Here is a 23336-nt window from a genome sequence, read left to right as displayed (position 1 = left end):
GAAGGGGGGAAGGAGAGAGGATTTTCTTTGAAAGGTTGCTCATAGTTACAATGGCAACACAGTTTGAAGTTGGAGATAGAAAACACAATAGTTTATTGAACTGAAATGTCCAAGTTTGTTATAGTAGATTCTTTTAATATATATATATATATATATATATATATATATATATATATATATATAGTTTCATTTTAAATTTCATGTGTCTATAACAAATAAGTATAGATAGTGACATGACTATGTTATAAAGGTTCAGGAAGTGGTGAATGCTCTAAGATAATTCTGAGTTTATGATTGGAGTACTCTATAATAATGTATTCTATAATGCATTCTCTAATAATATACTCTGTAATAATGTATTCTATAATCATGTACTCTAATAATGTCTTCTATAATACTCTATAATATACTCTATAATAATGTATTCTATAATATACTCTGTAATAATTATTCTATAATCATGTACTCTAATGTCTTCTATAATACTCTATAATATACTCTATAATAATGTATTCTATAATATACTCTGTAATGTATTCTATAATATACTCTATAATAATATACTCTGTAATAATGTATTCTATAATAATATACTCTATAACAATATATTCTATAATAATATAGTCTATAATGTATTCTATAATAATCTAAACTCGGACTACGTCCATTTTACCAGCGTCATATGCTGCATGACGTCACAGCACCGCTGCGAAAGCCCCTTCGCTGTCATTTTTGTACTTGAGGTAACTTTCTTTACTCCTGCTACCGCGATTAGCTTAGCCGGCTAACTAGTGAGCGAACACAATTACCTCAGCTTGCATTCACTGCTAGCCTTACAAGTTACGTTAATATCAATTATAAAAATCAGACATGTGTTTGTCACTCCGCGCCACGCTACTCATAACGTTACTTGGGGTTGGACAGAAACAAAATTATTTTTAATTGTTATTTTTCTGGTTTTATCGTGCTTGTAAATAGTGGCCTCCGCGCTTTGGGCCGTTTGATCTCCGTTAGCTTCGAAGCCTGCGCTGCTCCAGGTGAATCATGGGATAGACGTGCGTCTCCCGAGCCGGTACTTCATCCGGGGACTTTTCGCGTACTGTTTCACGATGACTACGTACTCGGACACGCTACCGTTCTCGCGTGCTGCTTTCACGTACTGTGCAGCACGGAAGTACGCGATAATTCCACCACATAGCTGTGTTTACCTCAGCACATTTATTATATCAACAACATTTAACGAATTAATCTACACTGGTATCATATAATCATCTCAAACAAACACCAAAAAAGCTGTCCTATCACATTTTTGGTATGCCATTTGATTGATCTTAGAAATATATTTGAAGTTAACCACAAACATTATTTTATATTGAACTCTCTTACTCCCAATGACCCTATTCTTGTCTTTACCCAACCCAAATCCTTCAACAGTGCACTTACACATACCCAACACGTCCCTTAGGAGTACAGAGACATCAAATGTGTGGAGGAATAAAACGAGTTCAAACTAACGCCACACTGAGAGGATGCAGTGGGGCTCTGCAACACACTCACGGGCACAGACAAAGAGACGTAGAACACGACTTGGTATCTGAGCAACAGCTGTGAGAAAAATGCTTCTGATGGTGTCAGAGATATTCACCGAGCAGACCCCCAGACTAATTGCCACATATACGCATCTTTGACAATAGCTCTGGGAATAATGAAACTGTTTGTCTACAAATATTTTCTCAGAAGCAGAATTGTTGGGATTTGTTTGGATTTGTTGGGATCTAAATATGTTGATCTGCTCCTTTCTTTCTATATTGCCTTGTTTTTCCTGTTGCATGCAGTGAGTATCTTACTCCTTCTCAAAGGAAAAATGCAATCCTTTTTTTTTTTTTTTTTTTTTAGGAATATCTGTTGTTCATAAAAAAACTTGGAATTTAATACTCCATCGGTGTTTTCTTCGGTATGATAATATTATTCGGTATGATAACTTGAAAAAGTGTAGAAATCATCTTCATTGTCCATGAGCAGATCTTCTGTTTGGTCACAGTTGGTTATGAACAGGGGTTTCAGTCACAAAAAGTAGCATCAGAGAACTTGATTTCATATAAAAGCAATAGAAAAAAAAACATATAACAAACCCAAATACAATATTCAACCCCCCCCTGACAAAGAGCACTTTTCACCTATAACATTATGCACACTCTACCGTTACAGCCATTAAAGTTAACCCTCTTTCTGAGAGTTCGTCCCAGAAGAAGCGTTCACTCTTGCCTGTCCAACTTCGCTGTTCTGTCGTAGTCTATACAGCCACGGTGGTAGCGGGGGCCACGGTGGGCGTGGCTCCCTGGGGCGTGACCTTGGCCATGCGGTGCTCTTTGCTCTGTGAGCAGCTCCGTCCACACAGCTGGCAGGAGGCCCAGCAGGAGTTACAGCAGGGCATGAAACGGCACACGCTGACCCTCCACACGAACCAGCCGGGTGACCAGCAGCACCAGCAGAGCAGCGCAGTCCCAGCAACCACACCCAGCACCACGTAGAGGGCCAGCAGGAACATGTACGACTGTGACTCTGAGGGATTGTGGGATAGCAGGTTACTATACACAAGCTGCCAGGCCATCCATAACACCAGACCTCAAACGCACCACTTAACTGTCAGGTTTTGGAGGTTTGTAACCTGAGTTGTGCTTATTTTGAAAATATCAAAACAGATTATATTTCATAATTTTATTATCGTAAATTAGAATGTATTTTACACTGGAAAAATGTATTTATTTGCAAATTAAGAGACTTGTTTGAACCTGGAGAGCATATTAAAAGAAAAAAAAAACATTTAAAGGATTACTCTAAAGATAAGCCTCAAACAACACATTTTATTCAGTAGTCAAAGTAGTTTAAATTGATTGTAGTGTGTTTTTAGTTAAATGTTTGGCTTTATAGTTACACAAGACTCTCTATAACTAAAAGCAAGCATTTGTCAAACAACACCCTAAAATCATATTTACTTCTCTGAATGCGAGTAAACTTTGCTTTGTGGGGAGAATCCCTTTAATGTTGTCACACATCCTGACCATCCATGTCCCTTTGACCTTTCAGTTTCCTAGTGCACGCTACTGAACTATATTGCTGTACTTCTTTGAACACTTGCAAAGCGTTGCAAGTGGACTTGTGGACTTTCCTGTTTGCAGACACATAAATTCAACAATGGTTTGAAGGCACTAGCTGATCCTAGATAGTACAGCTGACAGGTGATTTATAGCTCTGTCTATAGGAAGAGGTAGTCAGCATTCATGTGCTCACCAATTAGCTTTATGGCCTTTGTAAATCAAAGCTTCACCATTACATAAACATAAAATGAAACTGCTGCATAGAACGGACATCTGGGAGAAGACGGGTAGCTTTTTCACGCGCGCTTTAAAGCGTGTCATTTTTTCATGTCTGTCATTCCTCTGGCTAAAAGGAAAAGGGTTGATCATAGTGTCACTTCTTATTTACTTCAGATGTATAGTTACAGTTTTAATTCATCTAGATAAATACAGAAGAGCAGAGGGTGTAGGCGGGACATACCACTGATGGAGCCCAGTTCATGTATGTCATCTGGGCCACTGCATTTCTCTGGAGTGGATGCTCTCAGGGTGGGCGTGTTCAGCAGGGGCATGGGCGGAGTCACCTGGGGCTGACGAGCACTGGCTGTGGACAACACACCTTAAACACAACAAAAAGGAAACATAGAATGTTCTGGACATGAACGTGTGCTGCACACAGTGAAAGTTTTACCAAGTTAAAATAATATTTGATCTTTTCTTTGTTCACTGACTAATGCATCCTGGGAAGTCTCGCAGGTCAGTGCCATCACCACAGTTATCAATTCCTTTGTCATCACTGCAGACCAGACTCATGGGAATGCACTTCCCGTTACGGCAGCTGAAGTAAGGCTCACCCCTGCATTCTGACTGATTAAACCCTACAAAGCCACACAGTGACATACAGTCATTTAAACAGAAGCGAATATTAACGCCAACACAGGATCACTTAAGGGAGTTTGAGCTAAGTAACGGTATTTTTGTAAAGACCATTACTAATATATTTATATATATATATATATATTTATATAACTTTGGGATTTTTATAGCTGTCAGATGTTCTAGCACCAAACATATAAAAATGTCTATGCATGGGATATGCCTGACAGATATGGGTTCAGGAAATAGCATATTGATTTCTGATAAAACCAAATTCCAAGAATTATATATACAATGTTTTCAGAGTAAATCTTTTTTTTTTTTTGTCTTTTACATCCTTTCACATTCCGCTGAATACACTTCATAAGTACAGTTGAAAGTACAGCTGGAAGTACAAGTGGATGTACAGCTTTAAGTACAGTTGGAAGTACAGGTGGAAGTACAGGTATAAAATGATTCTAGGATAGTCACTTTATTTGGAGGTCTTACCCAGCCTAAAAGAGGTGAAGTCCCCTACGAAGTCCACACGGGGTTGAGTACCTCTGGTCACAAGTCGTAGGGTCAGATAGTTACCAGTTGAAAGTACTGGACGCGGCAGGCTCTTTCCACACAGCGGTGGACCAATAGGGGGCGCCGTCTTATCCCGGCCATCATAGAATTGTATGTAGGAGCCGGCGTGGCAGGGGTCCCCCTGACCCTCCCCTGGCGTGGGCTCCATGCGCATCTCAGGCCGGGTGGGTCCTGACAGGAGGGGGCCCCTGGCGGACTCAGGGACGAGGGGTACGGGACTGAACGGAGACACTCGCAGCAGGCTGTAGACCAGGAAGTAACGGAAGTAGAACTGCACCTTATCTCGGGGTGTGGCAGACTGCATCGTGAGGTGGCAGTCAGTTCCCATGGTGACAAAGTAGTACTTGCGTGACTCCTTGTGGGACCGGATGATCATGCCATCTCCCTGGACCATCTGGCCACAGAAGTCCACCATGTTCACTGTCAGGGCATTTACCAAGTCAAAGGATTAATCACATTCCAGGGTCTTCCATAGCGTGAGATATACTCTACATCTCTGAGGTGAGAACAGACCACTCAGACTTTGCTCTGATATACTGTACTCCTCTGAAACAGTGATAATGGGAGGCGAGAGACCAAAGCAAACCTGATTGTTTATCTAACAAGAGTTTGGGGGGGGGGGGAATTTCCCCCACCCCTCTTGGGTAAGAACCAAATAATAGGAAGATTTATAACCACTGCAGAGTTTATTAGCTTTGTTGCCAAGGGTAACTAGTGAATCCTTGATGCCTGACTTCTTGGAATGTCCCGAGAAAGCTTCAATAAATGGGAAAGAAACAATAATTCAAAAATATTCTGTAACCATGTTTTCTGAACTAAGTTTGCTAAAAATTAGCAGAGTAGAAAATTGAGTTCCTTGTAAGGATTGAGTTCCTTGTAAGGATTTGATTGAGATCAAATGGAAAAGAGTGCCAGTTCCCACTGTAATCAAGACCAGTAAAACACCACAGAAAGTTTCAAACACAATGGCAAAGACATTCATTCTATATGTGTCTTATAGTTTGTCGGTCAAATTATTCTTAGACAATGTTCAAACCTCACCCTCACCCCAACCCTAACCCACACAAATGAAGGCACGCCCAAAACTCATGAGCTTACAAAAGTGAAGATTTCTGAATGATTGAGAACAAACACCATGTTGTGTTGCTCTTCAGTATAAAAGAACTTGTAACAAAACAACTGTAATTTGTAATGTAATTTCTGCTTATTAAACATGGTCCCTTTTCTCTGGAGTACAGAATTTTAAAAGTCACAGTGCATCAGTCTGACTGCTGCTTGTGCTGAAGTGTTGTATATTAGAAAAAAAAAAAAAAGTCTCTCCCCAGAGCTCTAACGCCTGTACCAACAAATAAATTAGTTACACAATGATAGGAGTAATTGCAACAAGTGGTAAACCAACAACGGAATAAATCTTTAAAATTGAACTTCCATCTTCATACCTGTCTCGATGGCGTTAGTCTGGAGTGCCATTATGCTGAGAAGAACAAGCCATTTTGACAGGCGCCGGACACGTTTCTCGTCGCGCACTCTGGCCATCCTACAAAGCGCAACCACTTTCCTAAAGCAGCGCACAGTCCGCTAAGTTTTGAATGCTCCTCCAAAGGCGTTTTAACTAAATCCGACGGATTGGCATCAATGTCATTTGAAGTAAAAAAAAAAAAAAAAAGAAAAAAAAAAAAAAGAAAGAATCGTTTTGATTCACACAAGGGACGTTTAACAAGTGGACCGTTTAAGAAAGCCTTTTATTATTGAAGGTAGCCAGTGAAAATTTGACTGTAATACTTAAAATGTCTCTAAGCAAATCCTTCTTTATCATCGCGACTTTTGCGCCTTTGATGTCTCCGGGTACAATCTATGCGTCTCTGCCGTTTCCATGACAACAGCCCCAAAGTCCTGGGTTAAAAGGAGGGGCCGTAGTGCCCAAACAGCGCCATTCACCCCCATCCCCACCGCGAGGCTTGAGTCAACCATGTCACGCGCACGCCTGCTTTCACTGGGAAGAGAGAGAGACCACAACATGCCCCATTAGGAAGGGAGACCCATCTCTCATGTCACGCCTTCTGCAGTTGCATCATTTTATACATTGTTGTTTTTATTTTACATGATGTGTGTCTGCGGTGATTGTGTGCAATGTGCAATACATTATGTGGCTCAGTCTGCCATAAAAACAAAACAAAACAAAACAGTTTTTCCATTTGGAACAAAAAAGCATTTTGGATTTCAACTTGAATTAACTTGTATTCATGCTTTTTCACCAGAAATAAAGTCTAACCTTTAAAAAGTTGCACTACGAGTAGAGATTCTCCATTGAAAAATGATGAGGTTTACTTTCTACATGATTAAATCTAGGTTTCGTTTCTAACCCCTAATATCCTGTAACGAGTGCGCATGTGCGCGTCACACTGTTGTGAGCCCCTGTAGACCTTTCAGTGACCTCACAACCCAAGTTAAGAGACTCAAAAAGAGCTGATCCAGCAGCTAATAGTGTAATTAATCTGTAACGTTACACAGTAAGTTAGACATTCATTACTTACAATCATTACCACATGGTCGTGAATATAATAATAATAATAATAATAATAATAATAATAATAATAATAATAATAATAATTTGCACTTACACACCAATATTGTGGAATACACATCGACATTAGATTTATTTAACAATAACAATGTTATCAGAAGAGAGGTGTATATTACAAAACAGTGTGCCATATTTCTTTAGAAATGCTATTTTGAATTATGTTGGCAGACTGCATGCAAAACAACCTCATTTGATGAAATTCCCCCAGGTGAAGGAATATAATTTGCCTGTATAGTAAACCTATTCTGATATAACAGACCCATGCCAACTGGTTCGAGGTATTCTGAACGCTCTATTTATTGCAGAATAGTAATACAACTATTCAGTAATACTCTCTCTCTCTCTCTCTCTCTCTCATATATATATATATATATATATATATATATATATATATATATATATATATATATATATATATATATATATATATATATATATAGAATCTCTCTCTCTCTCTCTCTCTCTCTCTATATATATATATATATATATATATATATATATATATATATATATATATATATATATATATAAATAAAACTGAATAGTTGTATTACTACACACACACACACACACTTTGTAATAATAAAAAATCTAGCTGCCAGGGTGTCTGCTGGTTTCATGTAGTCAAACCAATCACGGAAACATGCGTGTTGAGGCCAAGAGAATATGGACCAGTCAGCGTTGGTGAACGCGCGATATACGTCAGACGCAACGATACGTCATGCGTAAGTACATACGCTTCAAACAAGTTTGAAACTGAGGAAGGAAAATATTTATTTAAAAACGGAGACAAGGGCGCTAAATACAAACATACCCTAAATAAAATGTGAAAAAATACAATTATTAAAGTATCTGCACTGGCAGAAGTTCATGGTAAATACAAGCAAGGTTCGAACGCATATTATTGAATGATGCCTCGGTAGTCATCGCAGCTAACTAGCTACCTAGCTAGTTAGCGTTCAAGCTAGCTAAGTGCGTAGCATAACATGACAGAATATCCTCAGCTATTAGCCTTAGCAGCTATATGTGCTAAACTAGCCAGCGGAATACAGAATAAAGTTACTTAGCATAGCTAACGTATCTACCAACGCTAGTCCCTAACGTGTTACCTAGATAACTAACTAACTTACTGGAATAAGTTTTCATTTAATAAACTATTAGCAACTGTTTGCTGCCAGAGTTTGCCGTAGCTAGGTCAGGTATCTTTACGTTTCTGCAACATTACGTGTTAAAAGTCAGCTACAAAATAGTAACAGCTAGTTGGCCAGCTAATGCATTATAGCTAACTTACATTTCCTCGACTTTTTACAGGCTAGGTAAGGTTTTGTGTTGTGTACTATTTCACGTTACACTGTCTCTTACCGCCTTGATTTTTTTTTATTTGTAGAATGGCTCCTCGTCTGCAGCTCGAAAAAGCCGCTTGGCGATGGGTCGACACAGTCAAACCGGAGGATATAACGCAGGAACATGTTGAGTTAGCATATCGTATTGCTGTACCGGCGTGCAAGAGGGGAGCATGCAGGTAATGTTATTTTTTTGTTTATATCTACTTTATTTATTTATCTGATTAGTACTGCGATTGCAGTCATTGCTTGCTAGTTTATTATTTTACCCAGTTCTTAGTTTATTGATTAATATCGATTTTAGTTCTTGCAGGTATGTGAAATGTGGTTATTTGATAAGGTTATTGCTTGACCACCCCATTTTTTTTATTGGAACATATGACATCATGGCACAGTGTATGTATCTACTAGAATAAACTACATTTAGTCTCTGTAATGGTTTTGTGTCAAACAGGCGCAACTGCAAAGGGAACCCAAATTGTTTAGTTGGTATTGGGGAACATTCGTGGTTAGGGGAAATCGATGAAAATACTTTCCACAACATCGATGACCCGAACTCTGAACGAAGAGATAAGGTATGGCCATATGTTATGGTTTTTGAACATGAACGCAGATTAGGAAATGTCTTCTGGATTAGCATTCACAGTAGTGTGATGGGGTTGTTCACGAAGCGTTTCTACATAAACCTGTCCTTGTGGACTGATGCTCTGAACCAGTCACCTACACAGTTCAATATATTAAGTTTAGTGTGGTTAGCATCAGTAACCCACACAGTTGAATATGTTAAGTTTAACATGGTTAGCACTCACCTCCAGTTTTAATGGAAATGTTGGCTATGCCGCAAAGTTGAGGACAGGAAACACTGTTGACAGCAGACAACACACTCCGATGGAAGCACCGCTTACAGTCCCCACCCTCCAACACTGGTGAATGTCATGTGATATCGATAGACACCTACAAGAAACAGGAGCTAATCACTTACATGTAGTGAGAAGACAGTTAGAATCAAGTTAAAGAGAACAAAGGACCTCTGTTTCTATTCACTAAATTTGACATGGTCTTGGCATCGTGGTCTTTCAGCAGTTCCTAAATGGGAATATGAATAGGTGAGACTTTCATGAGATAAGGGCGCTCTCAGTTCTCACTGAGAAGCTATGGTCTTTACAATTTAATTAGTGTTGTCTTTTTTTTTTTTATCAATAAATGTTTTTTGGGCATTGTTGTTTTAGAACACTTTTGTGGGCCTGACGAATTTGGGCGCCACGTGTTACGTGAACACTTTCCTCCAGGTGTGGTTCCACAACCTGGAGCTGCGCAGGACGCTCTACCTGTGCCAGAACTCCAGGGCAGAAGGGCACAGCACAGAGTCAGGTTAGGCTGCGTCCAGACCTGCGTCGATCCTCAGACGCCTTATCTGCTTATATGACCTTTTTTAAAAGAGAGTTGGTTGTGCAAGTATGCACTTTGAGATTATGAGCAGTGAACCTAGATCACTTTTGTGTTAATACCAAGTACCAAATTGTTTTACTAGCTTGGCAATATGAAGACAAGTGAATATACTGATTAAAACCAGAACATGAGGCATTGTGTATTGGCATATATGAGGCATATATGAGGCATTGTGTATGGCATATATAGAAACATATCTAAAAAAGATGTCAAAGAAATTACACCGGCCCATTGTGTGTCTGCATTTGTGAAAAACCCACAGAATATGAACCTAGGACGATATGTGAACACCTGCAGTACCTGTTTGCATTGCTGCAGAACAGCACCAGAAGGTACATCGACCCCTCGGGTCTGGTGAAAGCACTGGGACTTAATACTGGGCAGCAGCAGGTAAACCTAGGACTGAAAGATACATGAGGGCTCCAACAGAGTCGCTTGTACTTTTCATCTTTTCTTGACTGGGGTTGCGCTTTCAGACAACTGATGTGATTTCTCGCTTGAAATTCCTTCTTGGTCTATTAATGTGGGCATCAGACAGTGTTTTGAGGGGAGGGCTGGTTAGATTTGTCCACTAGTGTAAATGGTTCTTTGATGACATTTTTAGCAGTTGTAACTTGTATGTTAGGTTTATTGCTGTTAACAGCTTGTCACGATATCAGAAAAGGAAGTAGTCTTTAGTATTGCCCTGAAAATGGTAAAAGTGTTAGTTATTCTCAGGAGCTCTTGTCTAGCAGTTTGAATGTGTCTCTCCTAATCCTCTGTCCTTAGGATGCACAGGAGTTTTCCAAACTCTTCCTTTCACTCCTGGAAGACACTTTATCCCAGCAGAAAGACCCAACCCTTCAGAATGTGATCCAGCAGCAGTTCTGTGGAGAATTCTCTTATGTTACAGTGTAAGTCAGCAAAGACACATAGTCCAAAACACACAGAAATTTGAATATAAATTAACCATATATTTTGGGAGCAGCTGGCAGTAATGGTACTGCAGAAAGATTCATGTAAGATGGATTTGGTGCAACCTAAGTATTAGTAATCTAAGCAACCAAGACATCTGTGTGACTAACACACTGATACTCGGTGGGCATCTGGTACCAATGAGGTGGCTCTTTGTGCAGACTACAGATTCATTGCATTTCAGCAGCACTGGGAGGTAAATACAGCAGATGGCATAGACAGTGAAAAGGATTTGGAATGCTGGGGTTTCCTTGGGTGACGTATTTCGCCCACACTTTATGGCTGGGTTTTATAAAGTCAAACGTCTCAGCTTTTGTACTTCAATATTAGTTCTACTGCCGCCTCTTTTTGGCCTCTGTGTGCACTTGAAAGGCGATGTTTAGTTGAACTTTTTTAGCATTTATTTCTGACTGATTGACATTTATGTTTATATTGAGTAGGTTAACTTTCTCACTGCAATGCTGAGGTCATTTGCATTCATTTTGGCACGCGTTTTGTAGTTGAGCATGTGAAATATGAAATCTTTTATGCTCATTCTCTTGCTATTACACTTTACATATTAGGTATTACACTGGTATAATAACATGTTATTCCAACTGTATAGTGTTATTGCTTGCTTGACTGACTGTCTGATTGTGTTTCTGAGACAGATGTACCCAGTGTGGCCGCTCATCTGCTCTTCCATCTCGTTTCTATGAGCTGGAGCTCAATATCCAAGGCCACAAAACCCTGGCAGAGTGTGTAACGGAGTTCCTCAAGGTGAGGCCCCTGTGACGTTTAAATGTGTGTGTCACAAACGCCATCAAGGCTGTAATCATTATGTAATACATCTCAGCACAGTAGGCCTAGTGCACTGCTAGTTGAACAAGAGGGGTTCAGACACTCTGTGGCATTAAGATGTTTGGATAAAGAGTTCACAAACCTGGTGACCTTGTTTGAACAGCATCAGGGTTTTCCATTAGTTGAAAACAGGTGGGGCACCTCCATCCTAACAGTGTCAGGCCCTTCAGTGCCTGTTACGGGATGCTGGGGATAGGGCTAGGGTTAGGATTAGGGATAGAGCTGGAATTAGGGATAGGGCTAGGGTTAGGATTAGGGTTCGGGTTTGGGTTAGTGCTAGGGTTAGGATAAGGTTTAAGATTAGGTTTAAGGTTTGGGTTAGTGTTAGTGTTAGGTTTAGGGTTCGGGTTAGTGTTAGGATTACACAATGCCCATATTGTACCTGGCTTCTGCTTTAGGAGGAGAAGCTGGACGGGGATAACCGCTACTTCTGTGAGAACTGTCAGAGCAAACAGAGCGCCACCCGGAGGATCACGCTGCACAGCCTGCCCCGCACACTCAACCTCCAGCTCATGCGCTTCGTGTTTGACAGGCAAGTCACATGCACATCTACACACCGCTCTCTTACCAGAGAAAGAATACAGCATCCAGGGCCTCGCAGTGTAGTTACACCTCACTGAAAATGTTATTGATGTTACAGATCTTGCTGCTAACAGGTGAAAGTTGTCAGGGATCAGTTAGCATAGTGCACATTGCATCATATAAATGTTTGTTGTCAGCATTTAAATAGCTTTGTTTAAATAGTTTCGTGTTTTTGTTTTTTTGGGTTCCAGGCAGTCTGGTCACAAGAAGAAACTGAACAACTTAATTAGTTTTCCAGAAATTCTTGAAATGGGCTCGTTTTTGGAAGCAAAAGGTACATTTCTAATGACCATCATATCAAACACTCTGCCCTGACATGTTCCCCCTGTTATCCATCCTTTCCATGTGGTAGAGATTGGACTGAATAGTAGTGACTGTTACTCTACTATATTATATACGACAGCGTACATAACCAAAGGGGGGGAGAAGGGTTTGATTTGGTCACAGCTAGGACAGCACATGAGGTGCCTTCTGATAGGAATGTAAATGACTCCAGACTCCTCTGTAAAACCTCAGACTCTGTTTACGTTAAAGCCGTGGCTGACGCCGTGCGTTTTTGTGTCATTTCTCCAGAGGAGAAGTGCACGTATGACCTGAGTGCTGTGCTGATCCACCGGGGCGTGAGTGCCTACTCTGGCCACTACATTGCTCATGTCAGAGACTCCCGCACCAACGACTGGTACAAGTTCAATGACGAGGAGATCGAGAAAATGGAGGGCAAGAAGCTACAGCTGGGCCTCGAGGAGGATATAGGTGAGGAGCAAAGTGCTTACCTGTTCACTCCACAGCACCTTTGGGTTCTCGCACCTTAATCGCCGTCAGACACATGGCATTTATACAGAGTCATTTACATAATATACACATGGCACTAAGTGTCACCATACCATGATGAGGTACTCTCAAACCCTACGTTACAACACTTGATTTCATAGATTGGTTGGTTGAGACAGACGCTAGCAGTCACCTGAGCCCTCAGACAGATGTTCAGAGTTGTTGTTGAATGTGTAATGCAGCTTTAGGCCAGACATGACCACCTCCATCTAATTAAGCCTTCCAATCTTTTTTTTTGTTTGTTTGTTTGTTTTGTTTCCTGTTTGATTTTCGTCATCAGCTGAAACTGTCAAGTCTCAAACGCGGAAGCCAAAGTATAGCAAAGGCTTTCACTGTTCCAGAAACGCTTACATGCTGGTGTACAAGCGTCGGCTAGACCAGGAGGACCAAACCCAGACCAATGTGGAGGTGCCAGGTATGGCCATGGGGCCCTCGTGCTATATCATAGGCATATTTATACAGCTGATCATGGATCAGTCTTCCCTCTTCACATGCTGTTGCACTGATGTGTGGGGCCCACTGAGAACAAGGCCCTTAGTCTCAATAAGAGTGGAAGTCACATGTGTTTGAATTGTCACTAAAAACGTTGTTGGATAGTCACACAGAGACTTCACTGAAAAGAGCCGGTGACGTTACTACAGCTGAAATGGAGATGTGTGCTGTCGTTAATGTTTTCCTTTCTAACAATCCTTGTGTTTGTTTGTTTTTTTTGGTGGTGTTTTTCTGTGTTTGTGTTTGGTTTGTAAAGCCTTTCTCCAGAGGCTTGTGGACCAAGACAATAAAAAGTTTGAGGAGTGGTGTAGTGAGATGGTAGACATGAGGAGGCAGAGTGTGGACAAAGGCAAGGCCAAGCACGTGGAGGTCAAGGAGCTCTATGAGCTCCTACCAGCGCAAGACGGTAAAACACTGTAGAACCAAGGAAAGGTGGAGAAGTGCTCATGTTTTTCACTTAGTAATTCATTACTGCATTCTGTTCAGTTTAATCATTCAGTGTAACTTTAGTCAAATCATAAAATAGACTTATTTAGTAGCCTTAAACAATGCCAGATACTGTCTGCACAGACACATTTATTACTGGTATCGACTGATGCCATTTTGTTGGACAAGGCATTTAGTGCTTTATCACTGGACTTACAGCACATGCTCATGCCAAACAGACTATTGCAGTTGTTGCATAGAAATATTAAATGATGGTGTTGGCACCAAAAAAAGTGTTTTGGCATTGCATCATCTCGACACCAGTACTGATGAACCATGTTATAGTAGTGGCAGATATAACATATGAGAGGGGAAAAGCAGTATTAACCAAAAAAAAACTTCTCCAAATTCTGCTTGGATTGATTTATATGCCATTAACACTCAAAATGTTCTGTATGTATTGACTGTCACATGGTCTCTCGTCCCACCTCACACAGGTTTTGCACTCACCTCATTGACTAAGGGCTACAGCACCATCTCCTGGACATGTTGTGTCCTCACATTTCTATTTGACCTCCGTAGGTGAGCCTTTTGAATTTGTGCCTGTGGAGTGGTTGAAGAAGTGGCTGGACGACTCGACAGCCACCAAGGCGATTGACAACAGCCCCTTTCTGTGCATGCACGGCAAACTGCACCCGGACCGCATCGGCGAGGCCAAGCGCATATCCAACGCCGCCGCGGAGAGGCTGTTCAACCGCTATGGTGGAGGACCCAGAGTAGACCGTAAGGGCTGGCTAGCGCCCTAATGTTTTGTTCACATTTAATCGGTTGCTTTTTTAATTGAGGAATAACTGTCCTGTTTGGATTGAAAGGCTAACTGTGTGGTCGTCACTGGTATGTCCACCCGTTGCCCGTGGGGCTGTGTAGGGTCCTTTCTGTGTAGAGACTGTGTTACTCGCCGCTGTCAAGTCCTCAGGCTTAAAAATCAGCTCAGTGAAGACTACCGAGAAGTGACGAACCTCGCCAAGACCCAGCTGAAAAGGTACAACTCAGGGCGTCATTGACCTCTAAATAAAACTCTGCTTTATTGGCATATAAATAAAAACCAAAACAGTGTTGGTTGTCTGCTAAGCTTTAGGCCTCTGCACAGCTGGATTTAAATGTTTATATTGTATTGTATTGTGTTAAAGCATTATGCAGGGTTCCTGGACACCTGATGTAATTTCTGCTGTAGTGTTGAAGCGACTGGCAGGGTTACTAGATAATCAGATTGCTGGTGATGTGTTTCAGCAGTGATCTTGGAAATCTTATTTAATTCCTGGTGTTGCTGGTGCTGTGTTGTAGCGGTGATGAAGGGTTCTGGATCGGAAAGGCGTCTCTGAGACAGTGGAGACAGCTGGCGTTGGAACAGCTGGAGGAGGAAGAGGAGGAGACTAAACACACCAACTGCAAAACCAACGGGGAGAAACCCACCTGCACAGGTGCGGAAGGTACTGGGGAGATTCGCTCTCACTCGGCAAAAAAATGGCAAAACGGCTCATGCTTTTCAGTGTTGTCCAGGAACATGGACTAAATGGGCAGGAGCGGTGGTAGCTCAGTGGTTACGGTACTTGTAATCAGAAAGTTGCCGGTTCAACCCCCACCACTGCTGGGCCCCTGAGCAAGGCCCTTAACCCTCAATTGCTCAAGTTGTACTCAGTCATAATTCTACGTCGCTTTGGATAAAGGTGTCAGCTAAATGCCATAAATGTAAATGTGTGTTTGAGGCCTGTCTCATCATTTATGTATGCATTATTTGTGTTTCCATCTTGTAAACAGATGGTGAACAAGACAATGATGGTGATGAGGAGGAGATGAAGATGTTCAATGAGGACATTCTCTGCTGTCATGGTTGGTCTGTTTGGGAAGGCATGGCCTTAACAAAGACTTTACAGCACATATGTAATGCATATATAACTTGTGTATGTTTGTGAATCTTTAGGTCAAAAAGTGTTATTTTTGTATAAAAACTGTCAAAAATAGGGTGCAGGGTGCTAATAAAGTTCCTTTATATGTTCAGAATACAAAGTTCAAACTATAGCCATCAGATATCAATAGCTATTTTGTGTGTGTGTGTGTGTGTGTGTGTGTGTGTGTGTGTGTGTGTGTGTGTGTGTGTGTGTGTGTGCGCGCGTTTCTCACAATCTTCTCCTCCTGTCCAGGTGGTCTGAGTATTCATGAGGGTGAGAGGCGGCTGGTCTCGCATGAGGTGTGGGGTAAACTGAAGGTGTACTTCCCCAGAGCGCCAGAGTTCAGCCAGCGTCAAGAGTCATGTCAGCAGTGCACGGTAATGCCCCTCGCCCAGTCCTTGCCCAGTCCTCGCCCAGTCCTCGCCCAGTCCTCGCCCAGTCCTCGCCCAGTCCTGACCCAGTCCTCGCCCAGTCCTGACCCAGTCCTCGCCCAGTCCTCGCCCAGTCCTCGCCCAGTCCTCACCCAGTCCATGGCCCTTAGTGCCGTCCCTGCTCACACTGCATCACAGTCAAGTGATCAGGAGCACCGAGTGTTTGGCAGGGTTGTGCAGGGAGATGGGATACGCATGGGATATGTCAACTGTGTGGGGCTTCTGTGCAGACTGGGCCGAGAAACACTGCAACAGACTCTGTACATACTACACTGTCCTAGCTCCCCACACTGTCCTAATTCCCCACACTGTCCTAACACTGTCCTAACTCCCCACACTGTCCTAACTCCCCACACTGTCCTAACTCCCCACACTGTCCTAACTCCCCACACTGTCCTAGCTCCCCACACTGTCCTAACCCCCCACACTGTCCTAACCCCCACACTGTCCTAACTCCCCACACTGTCCTAACACTGTCCTAACTCCCCACACTGTCCTCACACTGTCCCCACACTGTCCTAACTCCCCGCACTGTCCTAACTCCCCACACTGTCCTCACACTGTCCCCACACTGTCCTAACTCCCCGCACTGTCCTAACTCCCCACACTGTCCTCACACTGTCCCCACACTGTCCTAACTCCCCGCACTGTCCTAACTCCCCACACTGTCCTAACTCCCCACACTGTCCTCACACTGTCCCCACACTGTCCTAACTCCCCGCACTGTCCTAAATCCTCACACTGTCCTAGCTCCCCACACTGTCCTAACTCCCCACACTGTCCTAGCTCCCCACATTGTCCTAACACTGTCCTAACTCCCCACACTGTCCTCACACTGTCCCCACACTGTCCTAACTCCCCACACTGTCCTAACTCCCCACACTGTCCTCACACTGTCCTAACTCCCCGCACTGTCCTAAATCCTCACACTGTCCTAACTCCCCACACTGTCCCCACACTGTCCTAACTCCCCACATCACATCTGGAGAAGGGGAGAAAAGGGAAAAAATAAATTAATTAAATATAATATACACACAAATATATGCACATATACATACATGCACGGAAATCCAATGAAGATTCCAGGTGTATAACTTTAATGTACTGTAGCAAAACATATTTACTGTTGTCCTAAATCACCACAACATAGTAGTGAAGTACACAAAGTTTCCAGAGAAACAGGACGTTTCATCCAGAGATCCTTCAACTGCTGCGTATATTTCTGTAAGTAAAGTGTACATTTTAAATGTGGTCTGTTTCTCAGAGGATGGAGAAAGAGGGCAAAGAAAATGAAGCTCTGAACAGAATGATGGCCAGTGAGCAGAAGAACTCCCTCCTCAACCTCTTCCAGGAGAAGAATCGCCCCACGCTACAGAAATGGCCCCAGGTGGGACACAACATTAACACCGCACAATACTCACACCGGTCAACACTGCACTGCAACACTACACAATACTCCATAAAAGATACAATAAGCAGCATTTTTTCATTTTGTTCTTAAGAACTGTGTAAATAACTCGCAAGTGTTTATGTAGTAGTTCTGGTTTGTGTCTTAAGCAGTTATGCAGTGTTTTAGATCTGTTGCAGTGCCAGTTTTGCTCCCAGGTTCTAACAACTGAAAATAGAAAAATAAGTGCAACACCACTATAACTCCTCCTGCAAGTTTCTAATCAGAGTAACACTTCATACCTAATGCTGCTAACGTTTGTTCCTATTGTTTAATTAACATTTGAAATTGAGATTTGTCATAACGTTTTCTTGCTGTTAAAGAGAAGGATTGTAATTTCTATCTGTGTGTGTGTGTGTGTGTGTGTGTGTGCAGGATACTGATGTCTTGTATATTGTTTCTCTGTTCTTCGTTGATGAGTGGAGGAAATTCATCAGGTGAATTAATTTTTTTATCTAGTTAGTAAATATGCTTTTCCCATATTGTCCCAAGCTTGCATATTTATTGGAAAGTTTTGTCCATCAGTGGTTCAGGCTTAATTGGTAAACTGCTCTGAACTGTGTAGCTGTGTAGTCTGTCCTAACTGCTTGAGAAGCTAGAACAACACATTTCCAAGGCTCCTTTCCTCTACATGCAATACTGTGTGTCATCACAGGAGGCCAGCAAAGTCCAACCCAGTGTCCAATGTGGGGAACAACATCCTACTGTGTCCTCACGGTGGCTTCATGTTTACGTACAACTCCATGATTCAGGGAGATGCTCAGCAGTGAGTAACTGAGTAACCTTCCCTAGATAGAACCTCGAGATTATAATCTCAAACCACTGCAGTGTTGATTGTAATCTTAAATCTTACAAAGAGGGTTCAAAGTGTAGTACCGTAATAGTTCACCTGGGTCAAGTTGTTTTTGGAAACTCATCTCAGGTTGTTGTTGTTGTTGTTAAAGGAGCGTGTTCTGTCCTCTTTCATGGTCAAGTTTCGTTGTATTGCCACTTAGGACAATTATTTAGCTTCAGAGCTATCCCATACCATTTGCTCTTTTTTTAGCCCTAGTAACCATGGTTACAGAGCCTTCTTACCTGTCTCTCACTTTGTGTGTGTTTGCATGTGTGTGCGTGCGCGCGTGTGTATGTGTGTGTGTGTGTGTGTGTGTGTGTGTGTGTGTGTGTGCGTGTGCGTGTGTGCGTGTTTGTCGTTGCACAGTATAGCTCTCCTCTGGCCTGCTGAATGGGATGTGATCTGCAGACTGTTCCTGGTGGACCAGCCAATTTGCATATGCAGGACTCAAGACATGCAAGACAGCGGTAGCGTGCAGTACCGCACCGAGCCTGGTAACACAGCACAGCCTTCACATGCAGTACCGCACCCTAACCATAACCCTAATGGGTCGTAGTAGTTTGTGGTTTTACCTTCTAGGATTTACCAGGTAAACGTTTCCTGATGTAACCCATGAGAAGCTTCATAATTATCCAGTGAAATAAAACTGCAGAAACCACTAAACTGTGGAGTTCTGTGGCCCTCTCTAACACTAACCCTCACATTAACCCTCTCTAACCCAAACCATGTCTAACCCTAACATTAACACTCTCTAATTCTAACCCTAGTCCTAGGCCCTAAGCAGCCAGTGAAAGAGGTTTAAGGCATTGAGAACCACAAAACACCTATAAGTGTAAAACTGATATAACCTAATTGGCTGAGGCTGAAACATTATCTGTCTCTGATGCGGCTTTGTGTGTCATGTCTTCATGCATTGTCAGAGCTGTGTCGAGAATGCCGCGAGGGCTTTATCTTCCAGCAGCAGAGGGACTTGCGGGAGTACGCTCAGGCTACAGTTTACGTACGAAAGGTCATTGACAGCAAGCGGGTGAGTTTCCTTTTACCACGCAACTAACACACTTATCTAACATCAAGGCCTTTGAGAGGGACATATCTGCTTCAAATGTACAGCACAGACCCAAATGCCCTGTATGTGGGTCCAAGGACTGGGCTCAAGAATCCGTGAATAAAAGTGACGCTCCAAAGGCCTTGTCTGTATTCATTCCTGATCTTTCTTCTGCTCTGCTCTGTACTGCACTGCTCTGCTCTGTAGATGATTAAGGAAGCTGCTCCTGAGTTCAGTATGAGTGGCTCTGAGGCAGAGGATGAGAGAGAGGAGCCCAAAATGGAAGGGGAGAAAGACCCCGACTTTAACCAGGTAAACCTACGCCCCTTAATCCTTACGCACCGGTCCACTTCTACATCCACGACCAACGGTGATTTGTTTATTAATGCGTTCTTTTATAAAAACAAACGATGACGTTTCCAGTTTGATCATGAAATAAAGGAAATTCAGGCTTAGGGAAACAGAAGAAAGCGAACCAGAACAGCAGAAGGGAAATAATAACCAGACTAACGACACACTCACCTTCTGTAAATTCATGAAGTTAATTATTCTGTGGCTTTAGCATATTCAAACCGCATGAAAAAACAGTAGATCGCGGTTTTTAAGGGAGATTTGATAGTTTATTCTACAGCATCTTATTTAAAACAACTTCAACTAACAGTCCATAGATTTATATTTTATAGAAAGAATAACCATCTTGTAAACACAATCAGATTAAACTCCTGTTTGTTGGTTGTCCCTCTCGGCTCGGCAGACTGATGACGGGGCGAAGCGTCAGAAGCTGAGTGACGCGAGTCCCAGCACAGCTCCGTCATGCGTCCCCTCCGTGGCCTGCACAGCCACTGCAGGGAAGTCTGGCATTCGCAGGAGCATGCGACACAGGAGACTCCGCGGGGAGAAGGCCCTCATCGTCTCTGCCAACCAGACCCTGAAGGAACTCAAAATCCAGGTGTGTGCCCTTAACTTGAGTGTTGTTAACTTAAAACTTGCATTTAACCTTACCTTTAACCCTAACCCTGATCCCTGCTCTGTATGCACAGACACTGTGCATTCTCGTGAGTGTTCAGCTCTCAGTAAATAGGACGTGCATTTCTAGGTCATGTTAGGTTTGTCTCACGTGACTTTGTTTCTGCAGATCATGCACGCCTTCTCTGTCGCCCCATTTGACCAGAACCTGACGATAGATGGCCGCTGTTTGACTGACGACTCGGCTACTCTGGGAAGCCTGGGAGTCTTCCCAGAGAGCATCATATGTCTGAAGGTACTGCAACCAGGATCACAGAAACTGGCTCCATGAATATTTCATCCATTTGATATATTTTGCTGACATAACTCCTTTCCGGTGGTGTAGGCCGATGAACCTATTGCAGATTATGCCGCTATGGACGATGCATACCAAGGTTAGAAGTGTGTGTGTGTCTGTGTCTGTAGGCCTTATTTTCTGGTCATTGTGGTGTATTCTCTACCTTCTACAATGAAGTTCATTGAATTTTAAAAAGTAGCCTAATTGTACTTGGAACAGGAATAATGTAATTGTACTTTACTTATAGAATACTTGTAAAAAGTGCAGAAATTACCTTTCTTTACTGCATGTACACTCTCTGACCACTGTATCTACACCATAGATTAGGTGCACACTATCGGGTGCGCCATAGATTAGGTGCACACTGTATCGGGTGCGCCATAGATTAAGGTGCACACTGTATCGGGTGCGCCATAGATTAAGGTGCACACTGTATCGGGTGCGCCATAGATTAAGGTGCACACTGTATCGGGTGCGCCATAGATTAAGGTGCACACTGTATCGGGTGCGCCATAGATTAAGGTGCACACTGTATCGGGTGCGCCATAGATTAAGGTGCACACTGTATCGGGTGCGCCATAGATTAAGGTGCACACTGTATCGGGTGCGCCATAGATTAAGGTGCACACTGTATCGGGTGCGCCATAGATTAAGGTGCACACTGTATCGGGTGCGCCATAGATTAAGGTGCACACTGTATCGGGTGCGCCATAGATTAAGGTGCACACTGTATCCGAGATCTGGTGACTGGAGGCCATTTGAGTTCAGTGAACTCTCTCATGTTCAAGAAACCAGTCTCTTTTGTATAACACAGTTGTAACGAGCGATTATTTGACTTGCTGTTACCTTTCTATCAGCTCGTATCAGTCTGGACATTCTCGTCTGAGGCTTTTTCATCCGGAGAACTGCTGCTCACTGGATAGTTTCTCTTTTTTGGGTCATTCTCTTTAAATCCTACAGATGGCTGTACGTGACAATCCCAGCAGATCAGCAGTTTCTGAAACACTCAGACCAGCCTGTCTATCCCCAGGCCATGTTCAGAGTCCTTTACATCACATGCCTAAATGCATTGAGTTGCTGCCTTGTGATTGGCTGATTGATATTTGCATTAATGAGCAGTTGAACAGGTGTACCTAATAAAGTGGCCAGTGAGTGTATCTTCCTAGTACATTTGTGTGATTTTTGCAAAATATTCTTTTTTCAGTCTGCTTGCCTGAAGAAGGATTTAAAGGTAAGAAGTCTATCATCTGTTGCAGTATATACTATATTTGATATTGTTGTGTATTAACAGGTTTTATAAATAAATGCTAGAGTTTCTCATTAGTAGACAGAGGTTAATGTTTTCCCTGCTTTAACACACCCGATTGGTCAGTGACTGCCTGTCATCACTTCAGTGGAATAGGCATGAGAATCTGTTAACCTGTTAACACTAGGCATGGGAATCTGTAAATCTGCTAACATTTTTTGTCCAATATACAGGTACTGGGTTACTAGGACACTGATGGACGTTCTTGATGTGGATGAACGCTAACATCTCACTGAAGAGAGAAGCTTGAATTAGTCTGAAGAATCTTTGAGGGTTCGAAGTTAGATTTGTTTTTGTGCCTTTCAACTTTTTTTTTTCTTTTTTTTTTCTTTTATTTTTGTAACTTAATGTTGCGCCTCCCCTAAAAGCGTCTGTCTTTGGATACAGGTGTGCTGAGTTTTAATATTACAAGATGTTGATGCATTCTGTAAGTGCATACCATGACTGTGAAAAAATACGGGTTGGGACATTAAACGGTCTTTACATAACAGTGCTTCTTGCTGGTGCCAGTGTGATGTTCTCTTGAGATGATGGCTTGATGTGTAGATACCCGGCTTAGATTTGCTGGATGACACATCTGTACAATTTCTAGGCACAAAGTTTCATTCAACGGAATCACATGGCTACACCCTGCAATCTCACTCAGATATACATACGAATGCATGAGCAACTTCAATATTAAAAATGTAAGTGTCTGTGTAATCACAATGATACCCTCACCAAAAATAACTTTAGTAAACCGATCTTTAGAGAGGCACTCATTTCCAAAATAGGAAAAAATAAACAAAAAAACTCTTGCAAAATAGTTTAGACGTGTTCTGCTACTACTTGACATGTTATGCAGGCCTCTGTGTGAACTATTCTTTTCTGTAAGTCTTTCATATGGGCAATAAAGTTCCTTTTTTCACATGCTCAGACATCCTGGTGTGTAAATATATGGAGTTATCTATAATATCTATAATCTATAATACACAGATCCATAGACTCTTATAAATG

The 23336-nt window shown here is 42.2% G+C and overlaps 2 protein-coding genes across 7 annotated transcripts; one reads left to right on the top strand and one right to left on the bottom strand.

The window, feature by feature from the left end:
• Positions 1–1199: 1199 nt before the first annotated feature.
• Positions 1200–8555, bottom strand: ldlrad2 (low density lipoprotein receptor class A domain containing 2). Its single transcript, XM_035520352.1, has 6 exons — positions 8470–8555; positions 5963–6516; positions 4443–4943; positions 3809–3955; positions 3559–3696; positions 1200–2562 (listed from the first exon to the last, which is right to left on the bottom strand). The coding sequence occupies exons 2-6, from the start codon at positions 6057–6059 to the stop codon at positions 2294–2296; spliced, it is 1152 nt and encodes a 383-aa protein (XP_035376245.1). The 5' UTR covers positions 6060–6516; positions 8470–8555; the 3' UTR covers positions 1200–2293.
• On the top strand, positions 7822–23251 carry usp48 (ubiquitin specific peptidase 48). 6 transcript variants are annotated; one of them, XM_027016581.2, is made up of 28 exons: positions 7822–7832; positions 8495–8629; positions 8905–9025; positions 9680–9821; positions 10162–10289; positions 10668–10792; positions 11504–11612; positions 12092–12225; positions 12467–12549; positions 12849–13028; positions 13387–13521; positions 13855–14004; positions 14607–14807; positions 14952–15066; positions 15369–15514; positions 15843–15914; positions 16226–16350; positions 17669–17791; positions 18227–18288; positions 18507–18617; positions 19053–19180; positions 19607–19713; positions 19939–20043; positions 20486–20680; positions 20867–20992; positions 21083–21131; positions 22239–22265; positions 22514–23251. In XM_027016581.2, the coding sequence occupies exons 2-28, from the start codon at positions 8496–8498 to the stop codon at positions 22534–22536; spliced, it is 3156 nt and encodes a 1051-aa protein (XP_026872382.2). In that variant the 5' UTR covers positions 7822–7832; position 8495; the 3' UTR covers positions 22537–23251. The 6 variants fall into 6 exon arrangements, with proteins under 6 accessions (XP_026872382.2, XP_035376243.1, XP_026872380.2 ...); XM_035520350.1 differs by lacking the exon at positions 7822–7832 and adding an exon at positions 7843–7980 and having other exon boundaries at positions 15369–15505; XM_027016579.2 differs by lacking the exon at positions 7822–7832 and adding an exon at positions 7843–7980.
• The last annotated feature ends 85 nt before the right edge of the window (positions 23252–23336 follow it).

The sequence above is a fragment of the Electrophorus electricus genome, chromosome 20, assembly GCF_013358815.1.
Source record: "Electrophorus electricus isolate fEleEle1 chromosome 20, fEleEle1.pri, whole genome shotgun sequence".
NCBI lineage: Eukaryota > Metazoa > Chordata > Actinopteri > Gymnotiformes > Gymnotidae > Electrophorus > Electrophorus electricus.
Note: the sequence above shows the minus strand (reverse complement) of the source record. Positions and strands in the feature narration are given on the sequence as shown.